Below are 12,903 nucleotides of genomic sequence, written 5' to 3' on the forward strand. Positions count from 1 at the left end.
GGAGAAGACTAAGGGGCATGGGGACACAGGGGGACTGGGTGGCATAAGGGCGAAAGCCGAGGGTAATATAGAGGTACCACAAGGCGAGGGGGATCAAACAGAGGCTCAAGGGATGATAGCCCAGGAGGGGGCCGATAGGGCTAGAAATCCCAGAGGAAAAGCGGGAAAGTGGGGTGGCAGGAATGTGGGGAAGCTGAAAGCTAAGAGGGTAAAGGCTGAGGGTAAAGCAGAAACACAGAGAGCGGGAAAACTGCCAGAAATCCAAGGGCAAGTGGCCCAGGTAAATGCAGAGGTGGAAGAAAAACGACGGGACCTGCGGTGCTTATACACAAATGCAAGAAGCCTCACGGCCAAGATGGGTGAACTAGAAGTCATGGCCAAGGGGGAGGACTTGGATATAATTGGAATTGTAGAAACCTGGTGGACAGAGGAAAATCAATGGGATGTAGCGCTGCCGGGGTACAAGCTCTATAGGAGGGACAGGACCCACAAAAAGGGGGGAGGCATAGCACTATATATAAAGGACTCTATCCACTCGGTCGGGATGGATATGGCAACGAAGGCAGAGGGGCTGGAATCGATGTGGGTCAAATTACCGGGAAACAAGGGTGCGGGCATAAAACTGGGGCTGTACTATCGACCACCTGGTACGCCAGAGGGAGTCGGACACGACTTGGAAGCGGAATTGAGACAGGAGTGCAGGACTGGAAATGTAACAGTGATGGGGGACTTCAACTACCCAGGGATAGACTGGAGTATGGGTCACTCCAACTGCACTAGGGAGATAGGATTTGTAGAAGCTGTGAAGGACTGCTTCATGGAGCAACTAGTCAAAGAACCGACGCGAGGGGGTACTACTCTTGACCTCATCCTAAACGGATTAGGGGGGGTCTGCAAGAGGGGTAGAAGTGGGAGGACCACTAGGCAACAGTGATCACAACACGATCAGATTCACATTAGAAAGAGGGACACCCATAGTTAGGAGGACCGCAACAACTGCGCTGAACTTCAAGAAAGGGAACTACGTTGCTATGAGGGAAATGGTGGGGAGGAAGCTCAGAAACATCTTTAGGATGGAGACTGTGGGAAGCGCCTGGACCCTATTCAGGGACACCCTGCAGGAAGCACAGAGAATGTACGTCCCCAATTTCAGGAAAGGCTGCAAGAACAAGCGATCAAAGGACCCGGTTTGGATGTCAATAGAAGTAAAGAGGGCGATAAAGGACAAAAAAGTATCTTTCCGGAGATGGAAAAAGGACCCAACAGAGGAAAATCACCAAGCGCACAGGAAATGCCAAAAGGAATGCCACCGGGAGGTTAGAAAAGCAAAAGGGAAATACGAAGAGGGGCTGGCCAAGGAGGCGAAAAACTTCAAGGCATTCTTCAGTTATGTTAAGGGGAAGCGACCAGCGAGAGAGGAGGTAGGGCCGTTGGACGATGGGGACAGGAAGGGAGTGATTAAGGAGGATAAAGAGGTAGCTGAGAGGTTGAACACGTTCTTCTCGTCGGTTTTCACGAGCGAAGACAAATCTAATATACCAGACTCAGAGGAGCTCATGAGTGGGGAACAGGCTGAAAAATTGGAGCACATAGAGGTAAGTAGGGAGGATGTCCTCAAACAGATAGACAGGTTAAAATGCGGCAAATCACCGGGCCCGGACGGGATCCATCCAAGGGTTCTGAAGGAACTAAGACAGGAAATAGCGGGCACAATACAACATGTTTGCAACCTATCCTTGAAAACTGGTGAGGTGCCAGAGGACTGGAAATTGGCAAATGTCACACCCATCTTCAAGAAGGGATCGAGGGGTGACCCCGGGAACTACAGGCCGGTGAGCCTGACTTCAATTATAGGGAAGATGGTGGAAGCTATGATCAAGGACGGCATTTGCGAGCACATCGAGAGGAATGGCCTACTGAGAACAAGCCAGCACGGATTCTGTAAGGGAAGGTCGTGCCTAACGAACCTTCTGTACTTCTTTGAGGGAATAAGCAGTCGGGTGGACAATGGGGAGCCCATAGACATCATTTACCTCGACTTTCAAAAGGCTTTCGACAAGGTGCCACATGAAAGGCTACTTAAGAAGCTGTGGAACCACGGGGTGGGAGGGGATGTGCACAGATGGATCAAGCACTGGTTGTCGGGAAGACTGCAGAGGGTTGGAGTAAAGGGTCAATATTCTGACTGGCGGGGAGTCACGAGCGGTGTGCCACAGGTATCAGTGCTGGGGCCTTTACTCTTTAACATATTCATCAATGACCTGGAAAAGGAGGCAAAGTGTGAGGTTATAAAATTCGCAGACGATACCAAACTGTGCGGCAGAGTTACGACCAGGGAGGAGTGTGAGGACCTACAAAGGGACCTGGACAAGCTGGAAGACTGGGCAAACAAATGGCAAATGCGCTTCAACGTGGACAAATGCAAGGTCATGCATATAGGGAAAAAGAACCCGTTGTGGACAAATGCAAGGTCATGCATATAGGGAAAAAGAACCCGTTGTTCAGCTACAAATTAGGGGGGGTATTGTTGGGAGACAGCAGACTCGAGAGAGACTTGGGTGTGCTGGTGGATGCATCACTGAAGCCATCTGCACAGTGCGCAGCAGCCTCGAAAAAAACCAACAGGATGCTGGGCATCATAAAGAAGGGCATAGCAACCAGAACACGGGAAGTCATCATGCCATTGTATCGAGCGATGGTGCGTCCACATCTGGAATACTGCGTTCAGTATTGGTCGCCGCACCTCAAGAAGTACATGGCGGTACTTGAGAGAGTCCAAAGGAGAGCAACGAAATTGGTAAGAGGGCTGGAACACTGCTTATACGCCGAGAGGCTGGATAGGCTGGGGCTCTTCTCTCTGGAGAAAAGGAGGCTCAGGGGAGATATGATAGAGACCTTCAAGATCATGAGGGGCATAGAGAAGGTGGATAGGGACAGATTCTTCAGACTGAAGGGGACAGCAAATACGAGGGGGCATTCTGAGAAACTGAAGGGAGACAGGTTCAAAACAAATGCAAGGAAGTTTTTTTTCACCCAAAGGGTCGTGGACACTTGGAATGCGCTACCGGAAGAAGTGATCAGGCAGAATACGGTACAAGGATTCAAACAGGGATTGGATGGATTCCTGAGGGATAAAGGGATCGTGGGATACTGAGGGAGGAGCTGGGATATAACACAAGTATAGGAAGTTAATCAGGTAATGAGTATAAACTAACCTGGTCGTGCATGTGCAAGACCGGAGGGCTAGGACTTCGATAGGAAGGCAGGACTTAAATGGGAAACCAAGGTGGCAAGGGAGCCCCTTCTGATGATTCAGACAGGTCTTGACCTGTTTTGGGCCGCCGCGGGAGCGGACTGCTGGGTGGGATGGACCTGTGGTCTGACCCGGCGGAGGCACTGCTTATGTTCTTAGAAGATGATAGCTGATAAAGATCATATGACCTACCCAGTCCACCTTTCTTTATAGTTATTACTGTAATCTCTATTATGGAAGCCAGCCCTCTGAGTGCCAATGAATGCTGAGCACCCCCAGTATTGAGCAAACTCCATCACTGTGGCTAGGAAGAGACAACTGGTATTGTCTAGGGCAGGGGTGACCACACTTTATGGGCTTGTGAGCTACTTTTATAATGACTGTCAAAATGATCTACCAACAATAAAATAAAAAAAACCACAAAGCACACTGAAAGGCAGAGAAAATGTTAATTATTCATATTCCGGGTTTTTTCAAAGAGGTCACGGCAGATGACTCTATGCAATGTCACCTCAGTAACAAAATACAAAAATAGACAAATACACCCCTTCCCTTTTTACTAAACCACAATAGTAGGTTTTAGCATAGGAAGTTACGCTAAATGCCTCGTGCTGCTCTCAATGCTCATAGGCTCCCTGCGCTAAAAAACGCTATTGCGGTTTAGTAAAAGGGAGCCATAGTGCAAAATATAGACAGCAGATATAAATTCTCAAAACCGACACATTTTGATCTCTAAATTGAAAATAAAATCATTTTTCCTACCTTTTCTGTTTGGTGATTTCATGAGTCTCTGGTTGCACTTTCTTCTTCTGACTGTGCATCCAATCTTTCTTCCTTTCTTTCAGTCTCCTGTATGTTTTCTCTCCTCCAGACCTCATTCTCTCCCCCAACTTTTTCTTTCTGTCTCCCTGTTCCCCCTTCTTTCTGTCTCCCTGTCTGCCCCCTTTCTTTCTTTCTTTCTCCGTGCCCTCCCCCAAGCCACTCGGTTTGCTGCCACCGCCATCGGGGAACAGCCCCCAAGCCACCGCCGTCCCAAGCTTTCCCTGCAGAAGCGTCGCGCTAACCAGCATTCCACTCCCTGACATCAATTCTGACGTAGGAGAGGAAGTTCCGGGCCAACAAGGCATTTCTCCTCATTCCATCCAGCCTGAGTCCCATCTCTCCTTGATCCAGCATTTCCCTTCTGTGTCTGTCAGAATTACCATTCCACCTATTTTCCAGCATCACCCTTCTTTGTGTCCATCTCACCTATATCCCTATCTCACCACTTTTTCAGAATCTTCATTTGTCTCTGTCCTTGTCTTTACCCCATGTTCACCATTTGCCCTTTCAATGTCTTTACCTCCCCCCCCACACTTTTTCAGCATTACTTCTATGTCTCTATTTCACCTCCTCTTCATGTCCCCTCTGTATCTCTATCCTTATTCAGTAGGTCCTGCTTACTCTTTCTCTTCTTTGTGTCACTATCTCCATTTTCAGCTTTCCCCCCTTTTCCTTTGTTAATGCACCCTGTAGCCAGAATCTTTCCACCCTCCCTCCACTCCGGCCCAGCCCAGTATGAAATATTTCCTTTTGTTTCCCTCCCCTCTCTCTTTCTCTCTCTCTTCTGCTCCCTCACCCACGAGTCCTGCATCTGGCTCTCTCCCTTCTACCTGCACCTGGCAAAACCCCCCTGCTCCGCGGCACTCTTAAGCAACTCGTCAGCAGCGGTGATCAAGACAAGCTGCCGACATCGAGGCCTTCCCTCTACGAGTCCCGCCTTTGTGGAAAAAGGAAGTTGAAACAAGCGGGACTCGCAAAGAGTAGGCCCCGACATCAGAAGCTTGTGTCGATCGCTACTGCTGAGTTGCCGAAGAGAGCAGCGGAGCAGGGGGTGTGGCCGGAAGCAGGTAGAAGGGAGAGGGCTGCTGGAAGAGGTAGAAGTTCCGGAGTATGACACCGACCCGGGCCAGGATGATTTCTTTTTCAGGCTGTTGCTGCTGCTGCCGCCACGCCACCACACCCCCCCCCCCCCCCCGAAATGACAAAAACAGCCTAATGCCTGGCGTCGGCGTCTTTGACGTCGAGGAGAGGAAGGCTGATAGGCCCGGTAGATCGGGACGGCAACACGAGTCTATCACAGAGCCCGGGATGGGCTCTGCGATCGACTCACATTGCCTTCCTGAGCTACCAGTCGATCGCGATCGACGCGTTGGGCACCCCTGGTCTAGGGCATCCATTTTGAAATGTTGGTGGCTATGATGTCTGCTATCCCTTCCTCTCCTTTATTGATCCTCTGTGCTTGTTCCATGCTTTTTTGAATTCAGATACAGTCAGCATTCCCACCACTTCCTTTGGGAGACTGTTGCATGCATCCACCATCCTTTCTGTAAAATAATTATTGATCCTCTTTCACTTTTATTCCAGCCCCCTCGTTCCAGAGGATTGTCTCCTGTGCATTTATATCACAGAGATAGTGTGTTTTAGCTCACAATAACACAGTACATTTCCCCCTCCATATTCGCAGTTTCACCAATCACAGTTTTGGTTATTCGCTGATTTTCGTTTCCAGGCTCCACCCTCCAAATTACATCAGAGAAAATTGCTGGGAGCAGCATTGTACAGAGGAAATCGCTGCACTTTCTTCACAGGAACAGGCCAGGTTATTCACAGTTTTAGCATATTCTCTAGGGGTTTTAACAGAAAACCACGAATAACATGCAAAAAGTTATTCGTGGTTATTTTGTATTCGCCGAGTTGTTTTTCCCCTACGGAGGGGGAAGTGTAATGTCTTTTGGTAAATTTAGTCTTAAACATCCAGGGTATGGACCATAAAGTAACTGACTGGGTTAGCAACTGGTTGAATGTGAAGCAACAAAAGTAAGTGGAGTTTGCCCTGAGGAAAGAGGGAGTTACCTATACTGTGCTGGATGGATTGTTCTTCAGTTCAATTATGTTCCAGATTTTCATGAACAATGTTGAGGAAAGTCTACAGGAAAATGCTTGCCCTTTTGCGGGTGATAACACAAGGTTCAGTTTTACATAGAATACTGGGATGGGAATTGAGATATCCAGGTTAAGGACATGCTCAGTTGTGGCAATATTTTGTAAAAGGCTTTGTTCAGCACAGAATCTTTTATAATATGCATCTCTTATAAACTATGTTTGATTAGATCTATACATTCGTTACAGTTCCCAGAAGCATTTAACATTCTTGTGCACTCAGTGATTCAACAGATAGACTACTGTAACTCTTTATACGCTGGCTTATACCAAAAGGATATACATAGACTTAAGATCATACAGAACACAGCCATTAGACTCATTCATAACCTTTGTAAATTTGATCATATCACATCTTTCCTGAAGGAAGCCCATTGGCTTCCAGTCAAACATTGTATTACTTACAAATTGCTCCTAATAACCTTCAAGATTCTAATCGCATAAGATCACTATACCTAGCATGTCAGTTGACTCCATATACACCCGGCAGGAACTTAAGATCAGTCGATAAACAACTCCTTACTATCCCATCCTATAGGGAAATAGTTCACGGACATGTTAAGGATGCAATCTTTGCAGTCAAAGGCCCAGAGCTGTGGAATTTATTACCACTATCGTTACGATCACTAACTTCCATTGATAAGTTCAAGGCAGACCTGAAAAAATTCCTTTTTTGCAGATGCATACTGATTACCTCTTCAATGTTTTGCGAGAGTTACGGCTAGCTCAAAATGCTGCAGCACATCTTATTGTGCATGATCACATCATTCCGATACTTCGTGCGCTTCATTGGTTGCCAATTGACATGCAGGTGGAGTTTAAAGTTCTTTGTTTGATCTTTAAAGTGCTCTAGTCTAACTGTCCTTTGAGTGTTCATGCTCTGCTACAGTGGTATCATCCTTTGTGTGAGTTGCGGTCCTCTGACAAAATTTGTTTGGAAATCCCATCATCAATTGTGGTGCGACTTTTGAGTTAACACAAGTCAATGCTTTCTGTCCGGGGTCCAATGCTTTGGAATGCTCTTCCATTATTTTTGTGTCAAACTAATGTGCTTTTACATTTTAGAAAAGGGGTGAAGACTTTGCTGTTTGAGCGGTTTTTTGGTGCAAGTTTTGAGAATGTTTGAATTTTTATTTCTGCTTGTAATGCTGATTTGTGTTTGTTTTATTGTGTATTTATTTTTGTTCCTCGCCTAGATTTATAGATAGGCGGGTTATAAATTATTTTAAATAAATAAATGTTCAGCGCTCAGGGTATCAAGTAAAATGGAACCTCCCTAATGTTTTCTCCCTTTTTTCTTTTCTATTATATTATGTAGTTCCTTTCCCTGACCTTCATGTTGTGTCTGTTCGCTATGTTTAATTATGATTTTATTGTACCCATTGTATAAATTTTAGTGTATTCTAGACTATAAGCCGCCCTTCCATTTCTTCCCTCCCTTTTAACACTATTTTTTCATTGTATTTAAGCTCTTACCATTTCCCATTTTTATTCCAGTAAGTCTATTTGTTTTGTCGCCCCCTCACTTTTAAACAATATTCTGATAACTGTAAACCATTTAGGAATGTTTTTGATAAACAGTATATCAAAGATTAAATAAACTTGGAAACTTCCCAAGACGTGGGGTAATAAATTTAAATAAACTTGGAAACTTGGCTATAAGGATGTACAGTAGTGCATATGTATTTGCTGGCACGTATAATGAGATGGACCATTTTACAATTTTACATGTGCACAAATGCTGGCATCACTTTAACATAAGTACCAGCATTGTATGAAAGTGGCAAGTTTCCCAATTTTCACACGTAACTGCTAACACTTAAACGTATAGCTGTGATTCAGCAAACATTAATATCATATCTATGTTGTTCAAATGTTATAATGCATGCTTAAGTATTCCATTGCTCGCATGCTGACATTATATTATATCTTATTTGAATGTTCTTTCATGCTATTATGGTATTGTATTGTAAAAACATTTATTATATGCCTGTTATATGATTGTTCTACTGTGCTGGTAAAGGTGCATATTTCTGATATTTCATGTTAGTCCTATGACTGGGTTTCAATTTACTGTTTCAAAGTTTACCTCATTGACTGTAGTTATGTTTATATTTAGCCATTTTACTGTTATGCTGTTAGCAAAATTATAAGTTTTATGTTAACCTGTACTTGAAGTACATCACTGGGTGAATCTCTTTATAAAGGCAGTTTGCAAATCCTAATAAATTATTATAGCAAACCTAACTGCTGCCATTTAAGTAGTACTATAGGCCACAATTGTTGATGGGTTTTCTTTTTGGAGGCAGAAATAGTAGGGGATTAAGGAGAATTATGCCCTTAGCCCTTAAGTAAAGACTTGGGGCTCCTTTTACTAAGCTGTGATAGCGGTTTAGCACGCGCGCGCTAGACGCTAACGCCAGCATTGAGCTGGTGTTAGTTCTAGCCGCGTAGTGCGGGTTTAGCGCGCGGGGCAATTCTGTGTGGTAAAAATGCTATTGCAGCTTAGTAAAAGGAGCCCTTGGACAAATCAATTGTTTTTTAAAAATCTGTCTTGCTATTTAAGCTGGTTCAAAACAGGATGGGGATTTTTTTTTTAACTAGATGTGTATTCCCAATGGGAAATGCATATATACAATGTTGGCCCATCCTAGTCATGCCTAAACCGCATCCAAGGCACACCCCATTGAAATAACTTCCCAGGGATCTCCTCCCAGGAAGCTCCTCATGCAAAAAATGGCTTTCTGAAATCACTATTTACATGTTTATGCAAACTATATATGTAAATGCCACAATATACAGTACATATAGAGATTCTTTATTTAAAATAAAGTCCGTAACCTCAATCAAGTCAGAGCCCAGGAAGATGTGGACAACATGAGGAGAGATCTAAAGAAGCTTGAGAAGTGTCTGGAGTACGACAATTACGATTTAATGCTAAAAAAAAAATGCAGGTCATGCATTTGGGTTACAAAAACCTCTCAAAAGTGATAATGTATAGAGTAGAAACTTCTTTGCAGAAAACAAGAGTGGTAACTGTCTGCAATTGTACTTGATCTTAAGGTGGCCTAGCAGGTGTGATGTTTGGTTGCACAGGGAGAGTAATTGCTAGCAGAAAAAGGGAGATGATATTGCCTCTGTAGAAGCCTTTCTGGTGAAACCTCATTTGGAGTATTGTGTCCTCTTTAGGAGGCCAGACCTTTAATAGGATATAAACCAGATGGATTCAGTCCAGAAGATGGTTATTAAAAAGGTTATCAATCATCATTTATTTATTTATTTATATACCATTTAAAACTAAATGGTTTACATAAATAATATTTAAAATGGACACATAGTAAAACAGACGAAAAGTTGAAAACATATAATAAAATAAACATAAAAACTATCTTCAAAAGGGGACAGACTTAAAGATCTAAACATCTACACTCTGCATGAAAGGGGAGATAAGAAATGTAAATACCGCCAGGAAATAACTACATACTGTAGAAATCAGGCCTCTATTGAAAAGGAGATTCTAGAACAAGGGATAATTGGGTAAGGGTGAAAGGTGTAGATTCAGGAGTTATCTAAGGAAATATTTTTTTACAGAAAGGGTAGTGGACATGTGGAACAGCCTCCCACTAGAGGTGGAAGAGACAAGGACAGTATCTTAATTCAGGAAAACACAGCACAAACTTGGAGCAGGAATAAAGCAGAGCAGGAATATGGATCAATGGACTGGATGGGCCTTATGGTCTTTATCTGCTGTCATGTTCTCTGTTTGTATCACTACCTTTCAACCTTCTAAGTAGGGAGTCGGGTACAACAGAGACCTCTTCTGAGACCACGGTCAGGATTCATTTCCAACATGTCGCTCTTAAGATGGTTGGCAGGTACTACTACATGAGACAGTGCAAAGACTTAACGCCCTCTTTTACGAACGCATAGCCGTGGGTTTTAGCACTGGCAGTAACTGCTCCGACGCTCATAGGAATTCTATGAGCGTCAGAGCAGTTACCGCTACTGTTGGCGCTAAAACCTGCACTATGCGTTCGTAAAAGAGGGGAGGAAAAAAGAATGATACATTCATCTTGATACAGACACAGGAATTACTTATGCTCACCTCGTTGAACTGGAGAGTAGGCATTAGTCAAAAAGCGAAAATGCCCTTTATTATACCAGCAAATTAATGACATGTTTCCCTTCATCTTTATTCCATACTGTCCTCGTGACTGTGGCACATCTGGGTTATTGAGCATAGAAAGAGGCAGGCCTGTGCAGTCACTCTTCCTAGAGCTGAGCAGTCCACAGCAATATACTTCTATAGGGAAGAAGAGCAAAACACAAGTCACAGTTTCAGGTTACTTTAAGACTACATCCTAGTTGAGCGAGGTTTAAGGCTAAATCACAAACCAAATATCATACAGATAGTTGCAGAGCCCTGACAGGAGCAGTTTGGTGGCCTCTATCCCACCCGAGACTGTTTGCTGTGCTGGCCCTCCCCCGGGCTTACTGTCTTGCTATTCTAACCCCCTACCCTCATACTCAGTTTTCATTTAACTGAGCATGTGTGGGGAAGGCCCACCCTCATGTGCATGCTCAGTTTTTACACATGCATGAAATCTGAGCATGTGCAGGGGGAAGGAGGTAGGCATGGCAGCAGCCCATGAAAGGAACCGCTGACTGTCAGGCCATGGGAGCAGGATCGCCACTACTGGTGAAGCACAGGCCCCTGTGTGACCATTCCTGTCGCCTTTGCTTAAGGCTTGTCCTGCATGCAGACCCAGCATTGCTAACAGGTTCTGGTTTTTCAGAACAGACTAGTGTAACCATAGTGTTCCTGTACGTGTTGTGACAGGAATCCTGCTAACTCCACTAGAAACAGGGAGGGAGATCCTGTAATCCCCGTTAAAAAAACCCTGTTATCAGGTCTAGTAAACATCCTGAACAGTTTAGAAATCCTGTGCACAACTTTAGAAAGGAGCCCATCCCTTTAAGAGTGTCCAGAGCTCAGGCTGACATGGAGAGTGCAGGGCCCTTTAAGATCTTGCCTGTTCCTGTTAGGAGAGGGTGTGGCTGGATGCCAAGGCTTCCATTTACTGAGCTTTCCTTCAGAGAAGGGGAAAAAACAGCTGAACATAGGCTGGGAAGGAGGCAAGACCTTCCAGCTGAACTGGAGCCAGCACAGGGCAGGTCCCCCACGGACTGGGAGATGGAGGAACTGGAGGAAAGCCATACAAAGCCAGTCTCAGAAGCCCAGCCTGAGGATTATGACATGAAGTTCCAAAAGGACTATACTCTGCCTGACTGGGGAGAATAACAGATAGACTGTGAGTAGGCTGTTAAGCCAAGCCTTTATTTTCCTTCTTTTTTCCCCCCCCCACTGGAGTTTGCATTTTGATGTTTTGTTTTAAAACCTGCCAGAGTGTTGTGCTGGGGACATTGTGGGGTGTGTCCAGCCACCCCAAAAAACTGTAGAAGCAGTAGCTGCAACTTTGTTTTCTGTTTTATTTTTGGAGCAGCTGTGTGCTGCTCTGAGTTGTGCTTTGGGGGTGAGGAATTAAAACCAGAGACTGTCTTTTGGGAAGGCAGCAACACCTGAGGTGTACAGGCCTATCTCCTCCCAGCCTGTTGGGGATTTGGCTCTACCCAACAGGGCCACAGCCAGAGCCAGGGAATGTGTTTTTTTCAAAAGGAAAAATGTTTGTTTAATGCACTGTTTTGATAGGCCCAAGAGTAGGGCCAGAAGGAAAGATTTTGGACTTTTGTTTTGGAGACTGGACTATGTGTACAGCACTGCTTGTGCTGAGTTATAACTTATTGTTTTTCCAACAGGAATTAACTGGATTTACAGAAGCCTTTTTGTTTTTTGCTCATGCCATACCTACCATTGTGTTTTGAGTTTTTGTTTGCCATTAAAGTGTTTTGCCTTATTCAACAAGGGAATCTCAGTATGCAATCTGTGGGAGGCACTGAAAGCTGTGTTCCACTGCCTTTATTCAAATTTTGGGACAGGGATTTAGAGGGGCAACTAGGCCTAGCCAGGATCCTGTCCCACAGTGTGCATAAATTTGTATTTCCAATTAAAGAAGTCAGTTTCCAAACAGGTTTATTTTTTTCAAACATGAGCTCAAACTGGAAACAGATTGCCTTTATAGGTAGAACTAGGATGTGTGAAATTTGTACTAAAAGGCATTTATTCATAAGATATCTGATAGCCAGTGGAAATTTGTATTATTTTGGATAGAATTCTTAAAAATAAAGACACGCAAATTATTCAGAGAATAGTTTTTCGTACTTAACAGGTTTTGGAACTCACCCTTTCAATTTTCATAATAAACATGGTTCCAAGTCTGTCTGTGAGGAAAATACAGTTATACGAAACACATATGTAAAAGAGCAGTTTTAACAGGAATAAAGAAGCAATAGGTCCTCACAGATGAGCAACAGCAAAAAAACAAAAGAACTAAGGTCCAACAAATCAGAGTCTAAGATGTGCAGACAAATATACGGCCTCTTTTACAAAGCTGCGCTAATGGCCCGAAACACATAGGGCTTCGGGGTCGTTGGTGCGCGGCTTTGTAAAAGAGGCAGATAATTTATTTAACAAGTCATTTTTTTAAAAAGACTTGGCACAGCCATGTTCGGCAATAACACCTGCATCAGGAGTCTGTCGATAGCTACAG

At 44.2% G+C, this 12,903-nt stretch overlaps 1 protein-coding gene across 1 annotated transcript in view; it reads right to left on the minus strand.

Moving 5' to 3' along the window:
• The window catches only part of PGBD5 (piggyBac transposable element derived 5), a 201,874-nt gene that overhangs the window by 38,352 nt on the left and 150,619 nt on the right, over nt 1-12,903 (minus strand). The window contains exon 5 of the mRNA XM_033935358.1: nt 10,341-10,538. Within this exon, the coding sequence (XP_033791249.1) occupies nt 10,341-10,538 (198 nt within the window). The remainder of the gene's footprint in view (nt 1-10,340; nt 10,539-12,903) is intronic.

Source organism: Geotrypetes seraphini, chromosome 3 (genome assembly GCF_902459505.1).
Source record: "Geotrypetes seraphini chromosome 3, aGeoSer1.1, whole genome shotgun sequence".
NCBI classification, from domain to species: domain Eukaryota; kingdom Metazoa; phylum Chordata; class Amphibia; order Gymnophiona; family Dermophiidae; genus Geotrypetes; species Geotrypetes seraphini.